The sequence below is a fragment of the Gavia stellata genome, chromosome 2 (genome assembly GCF_030936135.1).
Source record: "Gavia stellata isolate bGavSte3 chromosome 2, bGavSte3.hap2, whole genome shotgun sequence".
Lineage (NCBI taxonomy): Eukaryota > Metazoa > Chordata > Aves > Gaviiformes > Gaviidae > Gavia > Gavia stellata.
The window spans coordinates 38211384-38236672 of record NC_082595.1 but is presented as its reverse complement, the minus strand read 5'-3'; the positions used below and the strand labels follow the sequence as shown (position 1 = coordinate 38236672).

The 25289-nt window shown below is 43.3% G+C and overlaps 1 protein-coding gene across 1 annotated transcript in view; it reads left to right on the top strand.

Moving 5' to 3' along the window:
- FNDC1 (fibronectin type III domain containing 1) overlaps positions 1-22811 on the top strand; it is a 74395-nt gene extending 51584 nt beyond the window's left edge. The window contains exons 13-20 of the mRNA XM_059833123.1: positions 1651-1812; positions 3816-4046; positions 5468-5576; positions 14994-15073; positions 17166-17195; positions 19464-19625; positions 20671-20793; positions 22264-22811. Of these exons, the coding sequence (XP_059689106.1) occupies positions 1651-1812; positions 3816-4046; positions 5468-5576; positions 14994-15073; positions 17166-17195; positions 19464-19625; positions 20671-20793; positions 22264-22379 (1013 nt within the window). The 3' untranslated portion in view covers positions 22380-22811. The remainder of the gene's footprint in view (positions 1-1650; positions 1813-3815; positions 4047-5467; positions 5577-14993; positions 15074-17165; positions 17196-19463; positions 19626-20670; positions 20794-22263) is intronic.
- Positions 22812-25289: the final 2478 nt, after the last annotated feature.

The following is a 25289-nucleotide window of genomic DNA, read 5'->3' as shown; positions in this document are numbered from 1 at the left end:
CTTTCTCTGGTACAACTTCTAACTCCAACCCACTCAAAGTCAATGAACTTTTCTAAAATACAAAACCAAAATATTATCTGAGCCCTGGAAACGTGAAATACCTTAGTGAGTTTTTTAGCACTCTACAGCACTGTGAATATGGTTTTTTATCCTTTTTTTTGATGTGTAGTCTGCATTTAGACTATAAAAGACACTCATACCAAATGAGATCACCTACATATAAAATAATGAATCTGCTGAATTCATGTGGAATTTAAAGAAATTTGAAATCAGATAAAAGAAGAAGAGGGAAAGATTTTTGCAGTTATATTCATGCCGTCTTGATACTATAATTCAGGACACACAAAACTTAGCTGAAGAGGGAGCCTCCAGTCCCAGCATTTAATTGCAAGTTTGCACAGGGAATGCAAATTCTCAGTTACTGGAACTAGCATTCACTTTCTGCCATCACTGACTTCTGATGTTCTGCTGCTTTTAATCCTCAGATTACTGCTCCTACCCCCACATATTAAAGCAGATGAGTGCAGACATCTGTAAAACTCAAAGTGGTTTAGTATTAGCTTTTTAGTAGAATTTATGGCTCTAGAATAATAAAAGTTTTTTTTCTTTGTGGATGCAGTGCTGTGATCTTTAGTCAAACCAACAACAAAAAAAGCAATTTAAAAAGGGAGTGCAGCAACTGAGAGGAAGGTATCATAGACTTTTTTGCATTTTATTCTGATCGCTTCATACTGAGGCCAACTAGGAATGGGGGGAGGAGAGGATGAACTAAAAACTGCACAAGTCCTGCATCCCACATTCCTTACATCCCCATGAAAGCAGAATGTCCTCAGTGCACAGGTCTTTTGCCAGGTCTCCCCTTAGGGGCAGGTCATCTGCAGAAAAGAGATGCTTTAGCAGTTTAAGCAGAAGACACTCAAAGCCATGGGCATAGTCCCACAGCCTGTATGAGGACACAGCAGGGATGCCAAATGCTTCTTTCCCTTCATTTTGTCTGTCAATCTGGTAGCACAGTAGCTTTTCAAAGAGCACTGCATTTAATAGGACTGAATATCAAGAAGGACTGAATATCAGGAGATTCATGCTTGCCAGTTTGCCTTTCCTCATGGCCCTAATGGGACCATGAATGGCAAGTAGAAGACTCCACACCTCTAAGTTGCAGGAAGGTTTAAAAGCAGTATGAACCAGCTCTAGCATTTTAGAATAATAACACAGAATTTTCTTAAAAAGCAGTTTTCTCACTCCCTTATCTCCTTCCTTTGGCATCTGAGGGCTGTGGCCAGGGATTCAATTTCTTTGGGGATCGTAAGGGGAGGTGGCAGACAGAGCATGTTCAGGATATTGCTGCATGAATACATTTGTTTATTGTTACCCTTTTTACCTGTGTGAGCAAGGTCTAAATCATCAACAACACTAGTATTCTAAGGCAAAGACTTTGTGCTCGCTGTCCACCAGTTTGGTAGAAACCCTTGCAAGGCTGAGGTGTGATCAACCGTGACTTGGAGGCCAGTAAGGAGTGTGCAGTAGCTAGGGCAGGGTGCCTGGCACTCGTTTGGGATGGTGGCTGGTGACAGAAATGTTTCCCTTCTCATTGTTCAGCCAAAATAACATGAAGCAAACTAACATTTTCATCTTATGTTTCCTCTGAAGATTACGAGTTTTTTGAGAGCACTTTGCCACCAACCACCACCACTGTCACCACCACCACTGCTTCTACAACGACAGAATTGGAAGTTGTCTATCCAGAGACTAGTGTTGTTGGCACTGGCCCTGTGTCAGAATATGATATTGCGGGGAAGAAGCGGTTCACTGGTAAGGATACCCTTTGTTTTATGTAGCTTATTACTTGTGCTGCAAAGAGTTCTTGTTCTAGCAAGGTCAGCCCTTAGGCTGAGACCATTGCGCAAATATGTCCAACAGACTAGTGTGTGACCCCTGTAAGGACTGCCACCTGGGAAACCCAAACAGCAATAGTTAGTTCATAGCTTCGATGCTTGCATGTCTACATGTGAACTCACACTGGTTTGGTTGAAGCAGTGCAAACCTCTTTGCAGTCTTTCAGTGTAAGGGCTCTGCTTTGTATTCTGCATTGTGTTTGGTTTAGCTGAAGTCAGTAAGAGAGCAAAAGTGACTGCTCTGGTGCTCAGTTCAGCTCAACTGTATCATTTCAAGTTCACACCAGTAGTTCAGTCAATGCAAGTCTCCAAGTAGGTGAGAGTCTTCCTCTGGGGGACCTAATTCTTTCCCACTGGCCCATGCAACCCCAGTGATTTCACCCACCTTGTACAAGCATTTACGTCAAAGGTGTGCTTCCAAGACAAGGAATGAATGGTATTTTGGATATGAACTTTCCAAAACGTAAAACCAATAGAGATAAATTTGGCTTTGCTATTTGTGTCTTTGCTCTGTAGAAGGAACTTGGTGAAGGAACCCACAATACATTGACATGAGCCATGAGGCTGGCTCCTGTGTACGTGAGCCATTCAAGTGTGTAGGTAGGTGTTGCAGCTCTGACTTCAGAGCTGCTCTGCTTCTTTGTCAGAGAAGCAGCTGGGGGACAGACTGGAGGAACTTGAATGTGGTAGGGCACAGCCTCCACTCCAGACTGGTGACCCCTCCTGCAGCCCTTTACAAACTTCTGGCATTTGAACAGAGGTCAGGTCAGCTGCTGGCTCACCTGGTATTTCAGATGGGAGTTCAGGGGATGGAGAGTCAGCTTTGACTCCTGTCTTGCCTTCCCTTCCAATATTCACAAGCTTCATGTGGCTTAGAGTGGAGCTCTGCTGCTGGAGTAAGAGATTTGGTTTTATATACGCCAAGATTTTTTCCAGTGCATCTTCAGTTTCCCAGACCAAATAATTTCATGATGTTTCTATTCGTCTCTCACTGACGGTGCTTCTTGATTCATTTATCTGGAGAGGCTAAAATTAACTTCATTGCAAGATCTGGAAAAAATCCCTTTAGGGCATGAAATCCAATAAGATAAACCAAGAAGCGTTGGTTTATGAACATTTCAAGGCACTAGGGAAATAATATTACCATTTCAATGAATGGTATTATTGCAACTGAATAAATATTTCCAAAGCAAGTTTTATAGTCCTTACTGTGAATGTTACAGTGACTTTTAAGGCAATAAATGATGGTTTAATCTTTTCCTGAACTGAAGTGCAATTCTGGTCAGTATAAAGCTTTTAAAAATAGAAGTTACAGGTTGGGAGTGCATGCCTGGAAGGTGGGAACTTATGACTCCTGATCCCTTAGTGCCCAGGGGACCACAGCAATAATTCCTTTGTTTAACCTGGTCGGACTTCACCTTGGAATTACTCTTCTTGTTCCCTCTGTTGTTTCACTGCAGCTTCAGGATGTTTGTGTAGGAACCAACCAGTAAGACCTGGTAAAGTCTTAGACATTGATCTAAGGCCCTGGCAGGGATCTGTTCCCAAATGTGGAAAGGCAAGAGAGTTCGGGTGACATTTCCACCCCACATCCAGAGCAGCTGGAGGTAGTGTGCAGAGGGTTCTGCAGTCAGACCGCTCTCTTCTGCCTCTCGTAATAAAGACGATCCTTCCGTCCTTGCATAATTGGGTACAGTTGTGAGTGTGGGGTAGACCTGAATATTGGCATCCCATTCCCCCTGCTCATCAGTCAAATTGAGCGCGAGCCATACATTGTTGGCAGCAGTGAACTGTCTCTGGGCTGGAAGGGGAGGAATGCATCACAAAACTTGACTCTCTTCAGGAAATTGCCAGCCTGTGTACTACTTTGACGTACCTACAAACTGCTAACTAAACACCACCCTTCCCTGTCTTTTCCAGCTCCTTATGTGACCTATCTCAATAAAGATCCAGCAGCCCCCTGCTCCTTGACAGAGGCCCTGGAGCACTTCCAAGTGGAGAGCCTCGATGAAATCATCCCTAATGACCTCAGAGAGAAAGAGCTGCGTCCTCTGAGAGCCCCTCACAACATCACCGTCGTGGCAGTCGAAGGTTGTCACTCCTTTGTCATCGTGGACTGGGCGAAACCTGCTCGAGGAGACATGGTAACAGGTACTCTCCTGAGGGGGGAATGGGGAAGGGGGAGGTTTTCTTGAATGACCATTTTTACCTTAAACTGAGCCAACAGCTCATGAAGTTCTCACTCCTCTGCAGTTCTCAGCTACTTTCTGAGGAGCAAGAAAGGTCCCTCTGTCAGCCCTCTGCCAGACCAACCAGCCCATGCTGGTCCAGATATTTCAAAGATTTTGGCACTGCTTTTGTGCCATCGGTTCTAAAGGCGTTGCTTCTCACCTGGATGCTACGTGTGATAGGGCTTTGCTCAAATGAGCGCTTCTGCCCCCAGGTAGTGCCCTCAGCTCCACCGCAGGCACCTCTCAAGCCTGCCTTGGGAGCATCTTTCACACTTGGCTTCAGTCTGCTCTGAGCTAAGGTGACTGTGTAGCTGGAGCCGGTCTGGGTCCTCCTTGGCTGTGAGTGTGGCTACAGGAGTGGTCTGCCTGTAGAGGGGCTTCTGGCTTGGTGGTCTTTTAGTCTGCTTTTTTGTAGGAAAAAAATGTATCCGAGTTAATTATGTCCAGTGGAGTCTGTGGCCCAGGCTATGCTTACCTTGTTTTACTGAAATTTTGCTCAAATATCAGTCTGACAAGTGAGGTTCAGGGGTGGGGAATATGTTGAACAAATGTATTAAATTAGATCTCCTTTAATGTCTTTAGACCTTTTGAGAGCCACAGTGAAGCCCAACTGACTTCAAGAATGAATCTCAAAAGTTGCTGGAAAAACACTAGAGTAAATAAATAACCAAAATATTTCAGAAATTAATCAACCCTTATTTGTCAGTGGACCCAAAAGATCTGAAGTAAGCATTGGAAAAGGCCACTGCTTTGGTGCTAACGCTGAGTTTTTGAAGAGCCTCGCCCAGCTCTGGGGCTCACAGCAATGGCAGAGGGGTGAGAGCTGGCAGAGACGACCAATGGTTGGGATAGTAGCTGGAGCAGCGATAATGGTTGGGAAGGGCGAAGGTGGCACTTGAACAGGCCATGTGGTGTCTGTTCCACAGCGTTTCATTCTTCAAGGCTGTTGATCCAGTACCTTACCAAGTGCAGTTTGCACAACATTTTTTTTTTGTTAGAAACATGGCATTTCTAATTATATTAGCTTCTGCACAGTCAGTGTACCACTTAAAACAGTGAATGGGTTCACTCTGTCATCTTTTTGCCTTTGCTGTGTTTTAAATCAGTATTTGTACCTGGGTACCATCCTTTGATGTAATGCTCCATCATTACTGGCTAATACCAGGAAATTCTTTTAGCCTGGGATTTTCCAGGAGAGTTAGGCATCAAATAATTTTCATATTCAAAGATGCTTCCACTCCTTTTAACCCATAAAATCTACCACAACTCCTGGGACTTGGGATGTTACTTATTTAAAATTTATTTAGAATCCTCACAACTATTCGTCTTTCCCATTTACAGGCTATCTGGTTTACAGTGCGTCCTATGATGACTTTTTAAAGAATAAGTGGTCAACCAGGACTGCAGGGACTACTCATTTGCCAATTGAGAACCTGAAGCCCAACACACGGTAAGGATTTGATCCATTTTTTTTCAGTTGTGTTTGAGAATTAAAACAAATTCTGAGAATTGTCAATAATTTTTCTTGGCCATAGTATAAATGTTTACATCTGATCTAGATTTTGCTCATTCTGTTTGATGGCAAATTGTTTTATAAACCGTACAGCTACTTACATGATATGTTTACCATATTAACCCGGGAGCAGGTGACTGTGTGTACATGCATATATGTTTGTGTATATAAAAACACGTATCGGTAACAGAGAAAATCTCATTTTAAAAATACATTTTCTAGTCTTATGCATAACTGAATCAAATTTGGGGGGGAAGGGTATACTAAAGTATATCCTTGGTGTGGTGTGATGTGGCCATTCCCACATACTGGTATGGCCAAGATTTGATACCTAAGGGCTGGTGAGGAGAGGTGCTGCTCTCTAGTCTGTTTTCACTGTCTGTTCACATGAGTTGTGTTGGACGAGACGGCTTGGTGGTATATAATGAGGCTCTGGCAGTTGCTTAGAAGTCAGTTTGGCAGGAGCTTTTGGTCTTTATCTTGCAGAAAATGTCACTGAAAAGGCAGAACAAGGATGAATGTTTTGCGTGATATTGGAATAACTCATGGCAATTGGCTGGGAAGTAAACAGCCACAAAGGGACTACATTAAAATTACTTCTTTAGACAGGCGCTCAGTGTCTCTCATACTTTTCTCTCAGATTCTGAGTCTGAAATACTTTTGGTGCTGTCTTGGGCTAGGTGATTGCTCTTCACGTGCTGATGACTACAGTGTCTTAGACACTGGTGTCAGGTGGTGCGCCTGTATTTGGTAACGTGGGAGATGCACTGGAATTGTGGGCTGGGACTAGCATGCCTCACTTGATGATGAGCTGCAGATCAGAGCATCCACTCCTAGGACAGGCACATAGGATTTAGAATCATAGAATCATTTAGGTTGGAAAAGACCTTTAAGATCATCAAGTCCAACCATTAGCCTAGCACTGCCAAGTCCACCACTAAACCATGTCCCTAAGCACCACATCTACACGTCTTTTAAATACTCCAGGGATGGTGGCTCAACCACTTCCCTGGGCAGCCTGTTCCAGTGCTTGACAACCCTTTCAGTGAAGAAGTTTTTCCTAATACCCAACCAAACCCCACCCCACTCCCCTGGCACAACTTGAGGCCATTTTCTCTTGTCCTGTCGCTTCTCACTTGGGAGAAGAGGCCAGCACCCACCTCTCTACAACCCCCTTTCAAGTAGTTGTAGAGAACGATAAGGTCTCCCCTCAGCCTCCTCTTCTCCAGGCTAAACAACCCCAGTTCCCTCAGCCGCTCCTCATAAGACTTGTGCTCCAGACCCCTCACCAGCTTCGTCGCCCTTCTCTGGACATGCTCCAGCACCTCAATGTGCTTCTTGTAGTGAGGGGCCCAAAACTGAACACAGTATTGGAGTTGCGGTCTCACCAGCACCGAGTACAGGGGGACAATCACTTCCTTAATCCTGCTGGCCACATCATTTCTGCTACAAGCCAGGATGCTATTGGCCTTCTTGGCCACCTGGGCACACTGCTGGCTCATATTCAGCTGGGTGTTGACCATTACACCCAGGTCCTTTTCTGCAGGGCAGCTTTCCAGCCACTCGTCCCCAAGTCTGTAGTGTTGCATGGGGTTGTTGTGACCCAAGTGCAGGACCCGGCACTTGGCCTTGTTGAATCTCATACAATTGGCCTCAGCCCATCAATCCAGCCTGTCCAGGTCCCTCTGCAGAGCCTTCCTACCCTCGAGCAGATCAACAGTCCCGCCCAACTTGTTGTCGTCTGCAAACTTACTGAGGCTGTACTCTATTCCCTCATCCAGATCATTGATAAAGATATTAAACAGAACTGGCCCCAAAACTAAGCCTTGAGGAGCACCAGTTGTGACTGGCTGCCAGCTGAAGTTTAACTCCATTCACCACAACTCTTTGGGCTCAGCCATCCAGCCAGTTTTTTAGCCAGTGAAGTGTACACCCATCTAAGCCATGAGCAGTCAGTTTCTCCAGGAGAATACTGTGGGAGACAGTGTCGAAGGCTTTACTAAAGTCCAGGCAGACAACATCGACAGCCTTCCCCTCACCCACTAGGCGGGTCACCTGGTCATAGAAGGAGATCAGGTTGGTCAAGCAGGATCTGCCTTTCATGAACCCGTGCTGGCTGGGCCTGATCCCTTGGGTGTCCTGCACATGCCCTGTGAGCACCCTCAGGATGAACCTCTCCATAATCTTCCCTGGCACTGAGGTCAGGCTGACAGGCCTGTAGTTCCCCGGATCCTCCTTCCAGCCCTTCATGTAGGTGGGTGTCACATTTGCTAACTTCCAGTCAACTGGGACCTCCCTGGTTAGCCAGGACTGCTGGTAGATGATGGAAAATGGCTTGGTGAACACTTCTGCCAACTCCCTGAGTACCCTTGGGGGGATCCCATCTGGCCCCATAGAATTGTGTGTGTCTAAGTGGTGTAGCAGGTCACTAATCATTTCCCCTTGGATTAGGGGGGCTTCATTCTGCTCCCCTTCCCTGTCTTTCAGCTGAGGGGGCTGGGTACCCGGAGAACAACTGGTCTTACTATTAAAGACTGAGGCAAAGAAGTACCTCAGCCTTTTCCTCATCCTTTGTCAGTATGTTTCCCCCCGCATCCAATAAAGGATGGAGATTCTCCTTAGCCGTCCTTTTGTTGCTAATGTATTTATAGAAACATTTTTTATTGTCTTTTATGGCAGTAGCTAGATTAAATTCTAGTTGGGCTTTGGCCCTTCTAATTTTCTCCCTGCATAACCTCATGACATCCTTGTAGTCCTCCTGAGTTGCCTGCCCCTTCTTCCAAAGGTCATAAACTCTCCTTTTTTTTCCTGAGTTCCATCCAAAGCTCTCTGTTCAGCCAGGCCAGTCTTCTTCCCCACCGGCTCATCTTTTGGCACAGAGGGACAGCCTGCTCCTGCGCTTATAAGATTTTCTTCTTGAAGAATGTCCAGCCTTCCTGGACTTCTTTGCCCTTCAGGACTGCATCCCAAGGGACTCTGTCAACCAGGTTCCTGAACAGGCCAAAGTCTGCCCTCTGGAAGTCCAGGGTAGCATTTGTGCCAGGGCAACACAGAAGAGAGAAACCGTGTCACCTAAACTATCTTTTCTTTCCAAGGTTATTTATAGACAAAGGGAAGGTTCTGTGGGTTAAAAGCAGTTGATTGAGAACCTCAGCCTAGAAAACAGAGAAGAATTGTTTGAGCATGGCCTTCATCTAAAATCTTAATAGGTTAAATAATAAAATAAGATTAAATAAATCAATAATGAAAAGTCAGTGCAGTGTAGCATTTGGGTCTCAAATATGACGAGGCATATTTTTTCTGACCACATTACAGCACTTCTCTGCACAGTCCTGACTTTAGCATAGACTCAGACACACCTTGCCCCTGCAGCTGCTACTGCTGGCCCTGAAACATCCAAGCATCAAGAAATCACAGTATGTGTTAAGAAGGGGGTGCTGCTCCCTGTCTCCTCCATGGAGATTTCCCTCCAACCAAAGAGCTGCATGCATGCATCTCCATGAACCTAGTGACTCCCACGTCATATATTAAGGTTCCATTTCACAGTAGGGAGCTTCAAGCAAGTGCTATTTGTTTTAAGCATGTTATTTCCCCACCATCTTACTGAAGAATGGTATAATCCACTGGCCTCTGTTGTATGCTCTGTGGAGGCAATAAAGGCTTCATGTGAAGTCTGTGATGGGGAAGGAGGGTTTTTTACAACAGAGAAATTGTGTGTATTGGCCAATCTCATTTACATTCTCCAAATCCACAGACTGAATTGATTGCATATTTTTTGTCTTAAAAATAACTCCATAACCACTGGGAAAAGACCCCATGCCTAACTAAGAAAATATGGTGTGAAATCTGAAGTTAGTCTAAAAATTTTGTGTTTGCATTGATTCAGTCAGATTTGCTGTATGCAGATGCTATTGACTTCTGGGTGTCCCATGAGGGGTTATTGGTGGTGCAATCTTGCAGCATGCGCAGCATATCAGAGAAGGGTTGGCATCTTGGCAGAAGTCAGCCCTAGAGAAGGTTTGAAGCTGTCAACATCTCCTGGAAAACATCTGCCTGGTGTTTAGGTTTTACAAACAAAACGGAAGTCTGTGTTTAACCCATGTCTTAAGTTTTCTTCTAAGGCCTGGTCTAACCTCCATTTGAGAAGTGGAAGTTTTTCCATTAGCAAAACTCTGGTCAGCTTCAGTGGGCACAGGAGCTGCTTCCTTGTGACGTGTGAATGTAAATGCTAAAACTACTTTAAAACTTAATAAATCTTAAAAACAGCAGTCTTGACAATGTCTCTTCCTTAACCTTAATTCTCAGCTGTCACAGAGGGCTGATGCAAAGGGCTGGACAGCATCTGCTGAACCACTAAATCCAGTCTCCTGCAGTCACAAACATTATAATCCTCGTCATAAACATTTCAATCTCTTTCTTGAGCCTGGTTAAGCTTTTTCCTGCCTTTCTGTGAGAAAGCTGTGGCAGTGCCTGATGGGAGTGGCTAGATAGTCTCATGATTTAAAACACCATCCTTTACCACTCTATCTCCATGTCTCATCAAATCTTTTTCCCTGTCCACTTGGTTTTTATTCTCTCCGGGGACATTTGGATCCCACAGTGCCTACTACCAATTCCAGTGTTGTACAGAGCATTTCATAGGAGGCTCTCAAACATTTACTCAGGGCTCACAATTGCAAACAGAGCCTGGATCTTCTGGCTCTGGAGGCCAGATGCACCGAAAATTTCTGTTTCCTTTCTGTATCTCTGTTAAAGCAAAGCCACAGTATCTCTAACAAGCAGTATCAGCCACAGCACAAAAGAGGTAAGATGTTAATGAAACCCTTGTCCTATGCAAGCGGTAGATCTGTGTGGCACATACCTCCCTCACACCAGCTGTGTAGGAAGCTCCTCTTCCAGCTCTGCTCTAATGTCGTCTTATAGTATTTGTTGTAAATATTCATGATGGATGTAGTGCTAGGCCATTTTTGATGGAGGGAGACACTTTGCACTAGCCTGTGATCCTGCAGGCAGCCGATTTACGTGTTTTTCTTCTGGAGGGATGGTGCAGTTGCAGGAGGAGTGTTTCAGCTTTTGCTGCCCTCTCCACGTGCTCGTGGGAGGAAACCTGCCCAGCCTTCCTGACCCCTTGCAGCCTCTTTTCCCCCTCATCCACTGATCCTGCTGGGCAGTGGGTCTGTGGGGTGCTGTCGTGTTGGCTCGTCCCCTCCCCTTCCTGGGCAGCGCGTGGCTCTCCCTCCCAGACATCTGCACGTATCCTCTGCGCATCCACCCTCGTGATCACCCAGCACTGGTGGAGGTCCGGCAGCAGCCATCCCACCGGCCCCATGGCTGGCATGCAGCCGCGGTGCTATGGCTCCCGCCCTGCCACCTGCAGCACGTGCGGACGGTGCCGCTGTGCGTCCCACAGCTGGCTGGCATCCCGCCACCTCAGCCTGCAGCTGGACGGGGTGCAGGGCTGGGGGTCCATGCAGGCATGCCTTCAGAGAGTCTGGAAAAAGGTTTTTATGGCTAATGAACTCTTTTAAAAACAGCTGTTTCCCTAATTAGCATGCTGAGTGATTATCTCACCTTGTGGCTGTGAGTGCCAGCTATTTAATTCGAAGAGAAGGGAGACACCTTGAATTAAGTCATAAAATTATTTTGCTCGAAGTGACAGGTATGGTGATACGATTAGTCATATAGTCTAAATGAATAAAAATATTACATATTCATTGCCCCATTACAGTTTATTATGTCCTTTTTTGACATGTCAGTAAAAGAGGTATATAAAATCTCTAAGGAGGTTTATTCTTAGGAGGAAAAGCTCTTTTCTTGTCTGTATTGAAAATGAACAGTGAACAGTATTGCATCTCTTGCAGTTGTGATTCTTCTTTGTCTATTGGTAACAATTCATTGTGATTCTGTCTAAGCAAAGAGTAATCAAAGCACAATCAACTTACATATTACAAATTTTGTTCATGTATTTATGTGATGAAGAACAGTTGAATTATACTGATTTGAGATTTCCTGGCAAATTCATCAGCTGAAGGATTCTGACTAATGAAAATGTCAGATGCCTGGACCTAGGAGGGCTTTGGCAATTTCTCTTTTATTTGTCATGTCTGAAAAAGAAATATATCCTGACTGCATTATTTTATTGATGTTCTTAATACAGCAATCATAGCATTGTCTATGTTTAAATCACAGGTCAGCAAGTCATGAGACCTGGCTCTCTTTCTGGCACTGCTAAAGGCTTATTGTGTATATAAAGGCTTAGGAACTAATTTTCCAATTTAGCGAAGAAAAATATACTCATAACTTCATCGCTGTTTTTTCCAGTCAGTCAGGCATCTTGAACAATCATGTGTCCCAGACAGGCTTTTATGTACGTATCAGGACACCTGAATGCACAGTTGCTGTGATTGTATAGGTAATCAGTTCCTGCATTAAACATTAGATACAAAACTGTATGCTCTTCCCCACTTAAATGGATGCATTTTGAGCACGAGGTTCTTGGGCTGCTCTCTCCTGTTTCAGATGTGGATCATGGCACATATGTTTCTCATGGGAATGTTTTTAAGCTAGCATTAATACACACTTATTAAGTGCATTGAAAGGGTTGCTCAGCAGGTGCCACTGTGTTGCAAAGGCGGTACCTAATTATACCTCTTTGGAAGCAGTGGGAAGTCAGGCGTCCATACAGATGTTTTCACCATGGTTTGAAGCACTGTGGAAAAGATGTAGGCTGGAAAACATTTTTCTCATGCTCTTCTGAAGTACTTACACCAAGTGCTGGCCTAAGCCAGTGCAGCTTGGTGCTGCATTGAGGCTATTTCGGGACCCAGCATGAGGAATCGCTGCCCTGTGTCCTGTCCTTGCGGTCAGCCTTGCGCCACCGGCCCCTGTCCCGATCCAGGTGGAGAAGGTGCAAATGGGTGAAGGAGGTATGGATGGATGCCGGTGTCCCGTGAGAGCATTGGCAACTCAGGGGATTAAAGCAGTGCTCAGGCTGCCGTGCTCTGCTCGGGTGGCCAAAAGTAGAGGAGCACACAGGAGGCTTTTCACCTCCCCTCTCTTCTTTCTCCAGCCACCCTAAACACTCACAAGCTGTGGTCAAGAAATCAAGGCCAATAGTTAAAACCACTGGCAAATATTTCTGCTAGCAAGAGGATTGTGCTAGGAATGAGCAAAAGACACAGCCTTGCTAAATTTCACTATTTAAGGTGGTTTCTTTTTGCCAGTGTGTGTGTCTCTTCATAGAAAGCTGCGAGTCCTTTGTGAGCATCGTATAGTCATTAATTACAGGCAAACTGGCTGCAGAAAGCAGGAGTGGAGCCGGTTTTTGGTGTCAGCTATGGGATGCAGGGGACAGGGGGCATGTCCCCCATGCAGGGGTGGGAACGTGTCCCACAGAGGGTCTGACCAGGCCTGTGCTCCAGGTCTGGCACGGATACAAGGTAAAGCTTGTGCCAGGGATGAAGCCCAGAATATTTCAATTCCTGTAGCTTCCACACTGATCTTACCTAGAGGATCCGCCTGTGATTTTAATGAAGTGAACAAGAAGATGCCCTGGCACATACTTGGGAGATAACTGGCTTGCTTCATGGCAAAACTACATGTTCACGTGACTCCCACCGTTCTGCTGAAGAAGTGGATGTTATTTGCACATTTTCAGCCTTTTCATAGGGATCAGTTTGTTTTTGAGGTGAAGCAGTTCACTTTGTATGAAAAAAGGCATTCTTTTTAATGAAAAAAGAGGTTCGCCTTTGCCAAAGGGCTGGTTCAACGGGGTCCTCTCTGGTTTATCAGTGTGAGTAGTTTCGTATGTGCTTAGCTGGTGCTTAGACCAGAGAGGGTCCTTTCAGGAGCGACCTCCAGGCCCTGCTCTGTGGCTAAGTCCTTGAGGACCGGATACATCTTACGGTACAGGAAAGTGTAGACAGTAAAAACTGAGTGGCAGACTAAAACTAGCAAAGCTCCTGCAAGAGGATCGTGTTGAATTTTCCTGCGGCCTTGTAGGCTGTAAATCATGAGCATCTTACATGGCATTAAACCACATTACACTCTTAAGTTGCATGGGCTACTGTCATTTCTTGTGGACAGAAGAGAAGAAAAAGGAGTAAAGTTTTTGATGTGGGTGGTGTCCACGCTTGGTGCGTAAACTGTGCCAGGTGGCAATAGCTTCCAGGGGAGGTCAGACTGCTTTTGCTCTGAACCATGCTGTCTCAGCCCAGTGTGGTCCGTGCAAGCGGAGCAGCGCTGGCAGGTTTCTGTGCAGGATGGGGACAGCTTTGCCATCAAAAGCAGCCTGATGTTTTTAATGGGGCAGGCTCACTTTCACCAGGAGCATCAGGCTTACCACTCAGATGGGACATTGCCATGGGAGGTAATCCAGCACTCAGTGGTACCCATCCCTGCAAGTAAGTGCTCACCCTGTTATATGGGTCATGTATGGTGCTTTTGGAGGTGTCTGCTTTTGGATGAGAGGCTAAATCAAAATCCAAATGCTATGTGGATATTACAGAGGCGTGGCCATTTTTTATTAATTTCTTTACAAGAATGAAATTGTGCAAGCAGGCAAGAAAGGAAAACCTAAACTCAGGCATTCTTCCATTCTAATTGGTTTCTGCTGGATACAAAGAAAAAAGGGAAAGAAGAAAACATTAATCGGGGGAAAGAATGTCAGGATAAGCATCAACTAAAAATCCTTGTATTTGGAAATGAAATAAAAATGTGCTTACACATATTCTTCTGTAAGAGTGAGAAAAGTTTGGCTTCTATCAAGCAAAGAATGGAGTTCTAGTGGCACATCATGTGCTTTGAGTTAAGCATGTGATTTAAATACTTTGGGGAATCAGTAAGGCAACATGTGAAGCTTTCTCATATTACTCAAGTATTGTGATCTTAATGCTGCTAGAGTTTTTACAGAAAGGGCAAAAGCTTAGCTTCTGATCTCTTATAAATCTAATCTAGTTTTAGTTTGCAGTGCACACCACTGCTTTTGTAGGATTTAATCTGGTTTAAAACTGTTACTGACATCAGAATTTAATTTCCTTGCAACTTTTTCTTTTAGTCTATTGCTATTGGTTGTTTCATATAAAGTGGATGTAGTTGTGTGTGTTTTTTGGAAGGGGGGTGATAAAAATAAATGATGCAAAAATATGCATGTGAGCAATTGCAAAAAGGAGAAATTTGTTTCTAACAGCCAGCTCGTACCCTGGCTGAGTATCCAACTCCATTTAATGCAGAGGACACCTGAACTCAGTGGAACTCTGCTGGTTTGATTCTCACCCTGTTTTAGTATTATTTATGATCTAGCCATTGCAGTGGAATCAATGTTTTAATCTTATTTTCCCTCTCTTTTTGTTTCAGGTATTATTTTAAAGTCCAAGCAAAGAATCCCTTTGGTTATGGACCTGTTAGCTCTTCAGTCTCATTTATCACAGAATCTGGTATGCTTTACTTTTTATTTTCATCTCAAAACTGAATTCCTAATAACAGATATGGCAGGGCAATGACTGAAACCAGCACGGTAATAATGGTGATTATCCTGAACTTGCTGCTTTGAGGGGGTTTTTTAGGTTAATTATTTGTTTTCAGTAAAGCTAGGAAAATAATATGCACTCCTAATGCCACTATGAAAATGTAAGTGACATTGAAGTGAGCTTCAGGGGAACAGGAAGTTGAATTTAAAATACAAAAGACTACTAATGTTCAACAATACAGAAGCAATGGGAAGTTTAATGTCTTTGATAGATTGACCAAACATTTAGTAAATTAGCTTCCTAATTGAGAACAACTGAACAGTTGGAAGCGATTGTCTCTGGAAGAAATATAGGAAACAATTGTTCCATCAGCCAGGCAAAGTTCTCTATTCTTTTTTTGACAAGGCATGCTGCTCTTTCGCAGGGCTAATTGTGTGTTCATGAGAAACACCCCCTTCTAAAAATAGTATGTTAAATGAGCTATTTTTACCCATTTCTTCTTCTTCCATTGAGCTAGAGGCCAATGACTGCACTGAATATTAAAAGGCAAATTATTCAGTCTTTACTTGAGCAAAAGGTCTGTTGTCTCTTGCAAATTTTGCCCTTTTGACAACATGGGGTTTATGCAGTCTCTGTCTTTGCTCATTTGCCTTCAACCTGTAGTGCTCGCTTCAGAAGCTCCATTAAGAACCATGGGAATAAGTCTTCACGGAACGGAGACAGAGGTGCAAGATTAGTAAATGGTCCTGCATAACATATTCAGATTTTTTTTAAAGGAGTAAGAAGCTCAGGTATAAATCCAAGCATAATGTTTAACATTGGACAAATACAGCGTGCTGTATCTTGCAAGGAGTTTTGCTGATTAGCTGGCTGCCAGTATATGGGCCTGCATGACTAGTTTTCCTATCGAAAATCAGCTACCTTGTGAACTTTATTTAACAGGTTAAACCCACCAAATTTGAAGTTTTATTTGTAGCGCTGATCTTTTGTTTGTCATGTGGCCAAAGGTGGCTTTCCGCCTGGCACAAGTACAAAAGCAGTTGCTAAATCTAAAGCTAGATGGTATAGTTACAGTGATGGAGTAGGTCAGAAGAGACAGAAATTGTTCAGAGTGCTCTTCTAGTGCAATTGAAAGATTTGAGCTGATGAGAATATTCAATAAAGAATGCTGTCACAGGATCAAGCAGCTTATTGAAAATGTTCGATCTTACCCTGGTAACCCACTGAAGAGAACAGAAAACCGTGGTTCTCTTTCATCAAACTGTAAAAACTCCCTGGAATTTTTCTTCCCCATCAGTAGGCAAGCACCGTGCTTTTTCTTCCGATACTTTGGGCACAATAAGGGCTACTTAAGAGGTGACAGAAACTGCAATGTAATAAAAACAGACAAGCTAATGGATTAGATCATGCCATTTTGTTATCCTTACTCACACCAATTCCATCCTTCTTTCTTCAAAAAAGAGAGTATTTCAAGTGAGCAGAAGCTGCTGAGATAGTGGACAGTGCACCCTGCGCTGCCCAGGAGCTCCTGCAAAAATTCTGTCACTATAACAGAAAGAGTTAAAATGATAAATTTCACATATTTATGAATACCACTAAACAACTGTACTAAACATGATGGATGTCTGAGACCAAGATTTGCATACAAGAGGTAGGTTACATTTCCCTGTGGAAGGTAGGCCTGCAGGTGTAACTTAGACTATATATTCAGAAGCCTACGGTGAAACTGTCCTCCTGCTCTGAGGACCTTCTGAGAAGAGGACTCTGTTTCAAAGCTGGCTTTGAACTTTGGTTCTAATCTCAGTAGAGTTTTTACAGTATTAGAGTAAATATACAATCCTGTGGCAAGTTTCATCAACTGAGAAAAACAATGGAATAACAAAGACTCAGGAGCTCCGCAAATTGATGAGACATTCAAATCCCTCGTTTACATACACATAATGTAGCTAAAGGCAGTTACTCTGCAACTGACATTCTCTTGAGTGACACTCTAGGTTTCATATTATAAACCAAAATTTGGAACAAAATATTAATTTTTTTATTTGTTTCATTCTTCTAGACAATCCGCTCCTCATTGTTAGACCACCTGGTAAGTCTTATTCTGCTGTTTCTTTCATGAAGTGCATAAAACCTGTGCAAAACAGTTACAATGTAGATGTTAGAAGCATATTAGCACACAGTTTGAGTTACAGTTTTAAGCCCAAACAGGTAGTAATTCATTGTGCTAATTCACAAAACATTTTCTGTCTTACGACCCCTTATTCTGGTCTTTGAAAAGAAATCTTGTAAAGATATATTAGAATAAGCACTTGACTTTGGCCCATCTTTTGCCTGGTACAACAGCTTTAATTGCTTAGTAATAAGCACTAAACTATATTGCTTCTGTATCTGTGTCCTTCAGTTGTCTGAGCATAGCTTGAACAGCGGGATCAGGTTTTCCTATCTCTAGCTGTTATGCTCATCTGTACTGATCATCATGCCCATATAAATACTAAAAAATTCAAGGATTTGTTACTGACCTGAATGATATGCCACAAAGCTGTTGAGCTTGCTTTGCATTTCCAAATTTGCGATAAGCCAGTTCAGCCCCTAATGAGGAGAGCTGATTTCCTGGTGCTGGGACCACCCTTGCTGACATGTACATTGATAGGGTAACCCCAGGTAGCACACGCTCTTGGAAGAGATGCAGGAAAAAAGACCTCCTAGTTATTACACCCTGTCAGCTTTCCTAAGCAGTTCAAATGGTTGGTTCTGGGGCTTTTTGACTACATTGTTCATGAAAACAATGTCCAGTGTCTCCCTCCCTTCTATGTTTTATTATGCTTGTTCGTCTGTTTTTTCCATGTCCTCTCAGATGTCTCTGATGATGCACAGATACTGGAGAGCACGAGCACACTATGTCTCGGGCAGTCATTGTGGGAGGCCTCTGAGAGCGGTGGCCTTCCTGTGCCCCTGGTCACCTTTAGGTTTTTTGCTGTCACTTATTTTGTGGGTCTGTTCATGGAAAGGAGGTTTTGGAAGGTGATGGCTTTTTCACTTCTAGTTTTGACTGGACAAAGAGAAAATATTTTTCTGTAGCTGCAGTGGTAGAGATAAGATAGACCAAAAAGAGGTGGCAGAGCTCTGGGAACCTGTGGAAATGAAGAGCTTCTGAACATCTAGCGCAGCTCTTACAGGACATGCTAAGTTTATCCTTCAGCATTTTTGGAGGTGGGCAAAAGTGACGGACAAAAGCAGACTATTCACAGCAATAAAACTGCATTCAAGAAGTAGGTAGTTTATTGCTTTATTCTAAAGAGAAAGCTGTGGCCAAAATCCTGCAATCCTTTCACCATATAACTGATTGCTTAAAGTCAGTCCAGTTACATTTGCATCCAAACCCGTGGAGTTCTGAGGATTGCTGATCAGTGATTGCTTCTCACATGCAAGTGTCTGCAGGATTTGGTCCATGTGCCTAGTGAGAGGAAGGAAGAATGGCTAACAAAAAAACCTTTCAATCTCATTTGTAAACCACCTCAAAATAGCACAGTAAAAACAGGGCTTTGTGCTGTAGCTAGAGAGAAACAAACCCTATTATCACATTGGAAGCTTTTCGTGTAATTATATACACATTACTACAACAGCAATTTCAAAAGAAATTATATTGTCTTGGTTAGTATAAAGAAAACATTTAGGCAAGCCAGTAGGAATATTTAGTCTTCTGCGATACAGTTAAGCAGTCTCCTCTGCAGCAGTGCTCTGGATAGAGTTCCCCAGGAAAGGCCTCACTTGTCTGTTATTCGAACCTCATCTGTTTTGATGTAATGTGGGAAAACAAAACAGAAAAGTACATTTCTGATTTGATCTTTTTAACCAAATAGCAAGAATAGACTTTAATTCACATCACAGACTGTTACTCACCGCAGAACTTTGAACATCTGTTTTTTAGCAAAAGGGTTAAGTTTTGTACTTAGTGTTAAAATGCAAGTGACTCTATTTAGACAGTGTCACTGTCAGACCTAAGATCAGGCTCTGTTTAGAAAACAAAATGAGTATCACAAGGTAGAGAAGATGTCTTACTAAAACCAGTGAGACTATTTGTTTACTTGAAACTGTGGTCCAGTACATGAAATCATATTTTTTTATCATTTTAAGAGTTATTATTGTCTACTGCCTAGAAGGGATTTAATCAAGTGCCTTGATTTTTAATTTTTTTTTTAATATTTGTTCTTGAAGTAGTATTTTTGGATATATAAAAGTCATGCATTAATCTGCTGCAGCATCTCTTGTAAAACATATTATCAGATGTTAACCTCAGCAAAACTCAGAGTGAAATGCTGAAGTCTGTCCTTAATGTTGAATTTCTTTTTTCTCCAAGGTGGTGAGCCTATCTGGATCCCATTCACTTTTAAATACGACCCCACCTATTCAGACTGCAGTGGCAAGCAGTATGTGAAACGAACTTGGTACCGCAAGTTTGTAGGAGTGGTTCTTTGCAACTCCTTAAGGTACAAGATTTACCTCAGTGATGACCTGAAAGGTAGGCACCAAGATTAATTTCTTGATATATGATTACTTGTCATCTCCATCTTCTCGCTTTCTTCACCTTGTCTGTGAAAGATTTGTGTGACGGCTGTCTGGGAGTCCTCTCGAGAAGGTCTGATGTGATAGCTGAGCTGTCCCGCTTTTGCATTACTCTCACATCCTAGCATTAGCAGAGCTCTTTAGACAGAGGACAGGAGGAAGCTTCCCTTGAAAAGCCTCTGGTTTTGTATCCTGAGAAAGTAATGTGCTTTCTACTGTGAAAGCAAAGTTCTGCTCCCCACAAGTCTGCCTGGGAAGTCCCACACTTGCTCCATAGGCCCCAGTTGCACGCAGTCAGATAGAGCAATACACTCTAGAGAGTCCCAGGGCAGATCGAATTGGGGAATGGTGGAGGAAAGACTAGTGTTACAGTGACTGGGTGAGCAGTACTTCCAAGGGTTAACAGTAGCTTTTACACAGGTGTATTTGATGAGAGATAATGAAGAAAAGTTTCCATATTGTTGATCTGGGGTACTGCGATTATCTCAATGCCTTTTCAAATTATGCTGATGTGTTATTTTTATTGCAATGCATTTGTATAGTTTAAAGGCAATGTTTGAATATGCGATAAGAAACAATCAGGGCGGTAGGACCCACCTCATCTGCTAGAGAAGAGCTCCACTGTTTTTAGTTTTCATTTGAAACTGCAGTCAACGTGGTGGTATTGACAAATGGAGTAGTTTTTACTTTCTCATGACATACTGACATGACTGGTTCAGTTGACTTTCCCTCCACCTGTTACCTGTGGTGCAGTGTCCATGGACTTGCAAAATGGGGAATATTCCTTACTGAGCTATAACCCATTTCTCTTTTCCATAATTTCTCCTACCATACTGTGAAGGTAGTGTTCTCCCTCTTTTTAGCCACTGTTTGTTCACTGGTAATACTGTGTTCGTCACTGTAGTACTTCTGATTTCTCCCACATCTGCTTTCCTGGGGGTAAAGAGCATCCCAAACAAAAATGGTGCTGGGTCAAATAATCTCTCTGTATCACCCTTCAGACACCTTCTACAGCATCGGGGATAGCTGGGGAAGGGGTGAGGACCACTGCCAGTTTGTGGATTCACACCTGGACGGAAGAACGGGACCTCAGTCGTATGTTGAAGCCCTGCCCACCATCCGAGGTACGGCAACGTGGGAGTGGGGTGCTGGCCAGGTGCCTGTCATCCCATCCATAGGTTTAAGGGGTAGGGAGCGGGGCACGGAGTGGGGCACAGAGCGGGGCTTTTTGTCCGTGGCTGCTGGCGGCTCTCTGAGGACCCCCGCTGATGCAGTAGGTGTTGAGATGGTCTTGTACTCAGGTCCAGCTGAACAGGTTATGAAAGTCCCAGAAGGACTTGTGGATGTTGAGAGAGAGAGAGAGAGGGAAAGAAAGAGAGGGGCATATGATGAGAATAATTTACAGGAGCAAAATGCAAAAACAGAAAGAAAAAATTTGTATATGTCTATGAAACCTTTCTCCCAATTACAAGATATGCCTCATTGAATAGAGGTGCAAACTCTTCCACATGCCACAAAGGACCAGCTGCATGTTTGCAAATATGGCTTTTGCAAATGTTCATTCAATGCAGAACACATAGGACTATGTCTAGTGACTTAAGGTCAGACTGCAGAACTTTTATTCTGGCCTGATAGATATCTCCCTCCGAGTGAAAATTCTCACCTTGAAGGAGTTCCTCTGAGTAAACTGCTCAGCTTACATAGCCAAGAGGGTGATGGCTTGCTCCACAAAACAAACCCAATCATGAAAGTCAGACAATCTTTTCAATAAGTCAATTGATTTAAATTATTCAGTTGGCTTTAATGGTTTCCATGTTAAGTTGTTTGTTAATATTCTTTTCATGGTGGCATTACCAGAAAGAAACTGAAATAGTCACTGATATTTATATATCACTGGGAAGTACCGCATTTCTTAGTTCAAAAGAGGGATGATTAATCCAGATGTGTATTACTAGGTCTAGGAGACAGAGAGCACTCAGAAATTATATTATTGGCACCAGACATGAGTGTTTCAGATGTTCCAGTGCACAAGCTATGTGGAGAAGAATGCTGCACCTCTCCTAATGCATTAAGCAGCCACATTCTTTCTGCAGATGAAGAAAAAGGGGGAGAAAGGGCTTAATTCCATATTTACTGCGTGAAATGATACCTTTTTGTTTTGTGAAAAGCTGATGTTTGTTGATAGTCTCTTGAGCCCTATGAGATAATACGATTTGATGGTATTTTTTGCCCCAGAGTCTTTCGTGTATTTAAACTGACTTGCAAACTTCATAAACACAACTGAAATATAGCTACCTTTTGGAGTGAAATGCATAAGCGCTTTGGCAGACCACAGCATTACACAATAGTTCAAGAGATTTTGAACAGTAAAACCAATTGAAACTACAAGAAATATAAAGGACCAGAGTTAAATTATCCAAGAAAGATCTAGGCCAAATACCAGGGCTAGCAAATACCCTTTTGACAAAACTGCCTACCAGACAGTTTCTAAGTTTTCATTTGGGCTGTGGGATTGACTCTCGCTGTGTCTGTTAATTTTGTTAAATTACTATGTCTTTGTTTTGAAATGCAAACGGGCGTTTTTCTCCTGACAGGGTATTACCGCCAGTACCGCCAGGAGCCTGTATCATTTGGACGCATTGGGCACACAACACCCTACTACTATGTGGGCTGGTATGAGTGCGGCGTGCCCATCCCAGGGAAATGGTAGCAGTCTGCTTTCCTGTCTTAGGCAGACCATGCTTTTCAAATGATTTCTACCAGAGGACTGTGAGCAACTGATTCAGAAAAGAAAGAAAAAAAGAGAAATGACCCAAACCAGTGAAGGCCAACTGATCAAGAAACCCCTGCGGAGCCAAACATGGTCCCTACTTTACCAGCCTAAATCTGTGGTGCTGCTTGATTTCTGCTTGGAAGCAGGGACAGGATATAAGTTTGGTGTCCTACCTTCCTCCTCTGTGTCTTTAAGGCACGGAGAGGCGGTTGCAATGTGTGCGACCTGTGAAAACTAGAACTGTATTAGCCATGAAAATTTGAAAGTTTCTTATATCTTGCAGAAACGACCTAAGCATGCTGTGCTTGCTTAATGGGATGCTAAACTGTCCTTTGTTGCCCGCTGGGGCTCCCCCATGCAATCATGCCACGTAACCGGCCGCCCACCAAAGGCAATATATTCACCTGAAGACTTACCCTGTGGGTTTGCCCACTGCTGGACTAATCACCAGGTCACAGTGTAAATTCACTTTGAGATATCTATATCTATATCTATATAAATACAGTACTGTACATCTGCGAAAGTACTGCTTAGAGATGCTGATTTTTTCTTGTTCACTAGATAAATATGTTTGGAATTTTTATGTAAAAGGTGCTGTTAATTCTTTGAGACATTGCTATGCACAATATATTAACCAAGGGAAGAGCTGTATTCTTCTTGTGAGTACTGTTGATCTAACATTTGAATTACTGACCAAAGACCTGTGTCCTATTTCCTTGGCAGCCTATGGACTGGACGTTCAATGGGAATCTACCGCTCTATACATGTTAGAGTGGCACTGTATAGTCCAGCAAAATCACATATTCAGCAGTTTATCGGCATGAGTTAAACTTTCTATCCTTTACTATTTAAAAGTTTTAGTGCAACTTTTCTTCAATCCATTCTCATCTTAGTTGATACCCTATTTATTCCTTGTCAGTTTCTTTCACTTCACTGTGTGGAGGCATGGGATGAGTAACTTGCAAATTAGAAACCACTTTTAACTTATTTGCCTTCCAAAAAGAAGCCCAAGCCACCAATACAAGAGTCAACTACCAGGAAACTCCTTTGACTTTGATCCATTCTGGGGACAGATTGGGATACAGTTCATTTAAAATACTACCGAAATCTCTTCCATTCAGATCAGAAAGCAAAAGCTGACATGGATGGAAGGTGTAATGATGATTTTTTTTAGCAGGCATTTGGAAGCTTGCAATAACGTAGGATTTTAGTAGTCCTTCTGGGCAATCTAGCATTAATGGCTTACTCAGTAACTTTCATGGTCTTACCATTTCATGGTAACATCTCAACAGCCTTTGCTCATGTTAATAAGACTCTACCACTCTGACAGCCTGGGAGAGTAGCAGATTACCTGGGGGATGGATCCAGTCTCTGGTCCATCTCTCACTCTCATTCCAGCTTACATGTAGTGTAGATCTAACACGTTTTCAGTTGCTTCCTGTAGTTATTGTAAATTGTCTGGGGACAAAAAAAAAGGTACTAAAGTGTTTAAAAGAGCATTTTATTTTTCGTGGTGATTTGGGTTTTAACATTTTAATTGTTCTCACATACTTTTGCTTCAGTGCAGTGCCAAATATATGGTCTTGAATTATAACTTGTTTCCCTAATAAACCTATGATACATGGTTCCATTTCTATTTCATCCTTTCTGGCCATCTGTGTCAAGTAATTTGACAAAGTGACAAATTGTTAGCTTTCAAAAAGTCTTCCTTGAGAGAGGAGTAGGTGTCAACTTTTTCTAAGGGACTGGAAGTATGTGAGTGTGTTGTTCCCTGATGAAGGTGGTTAGCAGCTAGCATGAAGTTACCAAGGGCAAATCATGCCTGACCAGCCTGATCATATTCTTTGTTGAGATAACTGGCTTGGTGCACAAGGGGAGAAAAGTGGATGTCATTGACTTTGGCTTTTGTAAGGTGCTTGGCATGGGCTCCCACAGTGTGCTTGTAGGCAGACCAGTGGGATATGGCTTGGATCGTTGGACTTAAGGTGGATGTAAAATTAGCTGAGACATGAGGCTCAAAGTGTTGTGATCAAAAAAAGTGCAAAGTCCAAATGACAGCTGGTTGCAAGTGCCACCCCCAGGGGCCAGTACTGGGGCCAGTGCTGGCTAATGACCTGGGCGATGGGATGTGGTGCTTGGATGGAGTGCATGGACAGAGTGCATGTCAGCAAGCTTGCGGTTGATAGTAAACTGGGGCTGGGGAGGGGCTGATGTGCTGGAGGGCAGAGCTGCAGATCAGAGGGGCTTTGACGGGCTGGAGAAATAAGCTGTCAGGACACTCATGCAGTTCAATAAAGGGAAATAAGAAGTCCCACATGTGGGATGGAATAGCCCCTTGCAGCAATACAGGCTGGGGTGACAGTCTAGAAAGCAGCTTTGCAGAAGAGGACTTGGGGGTCCTTGTGGACAACAGATTGCATGTGAGCACTCCAGAAATCCATTCCAACCTAAATTATTCAGTGACGTTTTGTGATTCTAGAGGAGGCATCCAACAATAAATTTTTTTTTTTCTTTTATTGAATTGAAGTCATGACTTGGCCCAGAGCCCAGTCTTCAGCATGTGTGAGTAGGACTTGTGCCACTGACTCTAAGGAGCAGTGCCTGGTTTCGCCAGTCATGTTTTGGCCTAATGTTTAAAGATGGATGTTCCCTCTCCACAGCCAATGTATTCTGCATTTTCACCTGCGAAGACCACAGGTAGGTTTTGATTTGTTCATCTGCAGAGGTATGGTTCTTTCATTCCCTGCTGGAAATACCCTTGGGGTGGGACAGTCCCATTCAGGGATGTCATCGTGGGTGAGGAGCTGAGGCCATCATTTTTTCTGCAGCCTCAGCTGGGGAGGAACT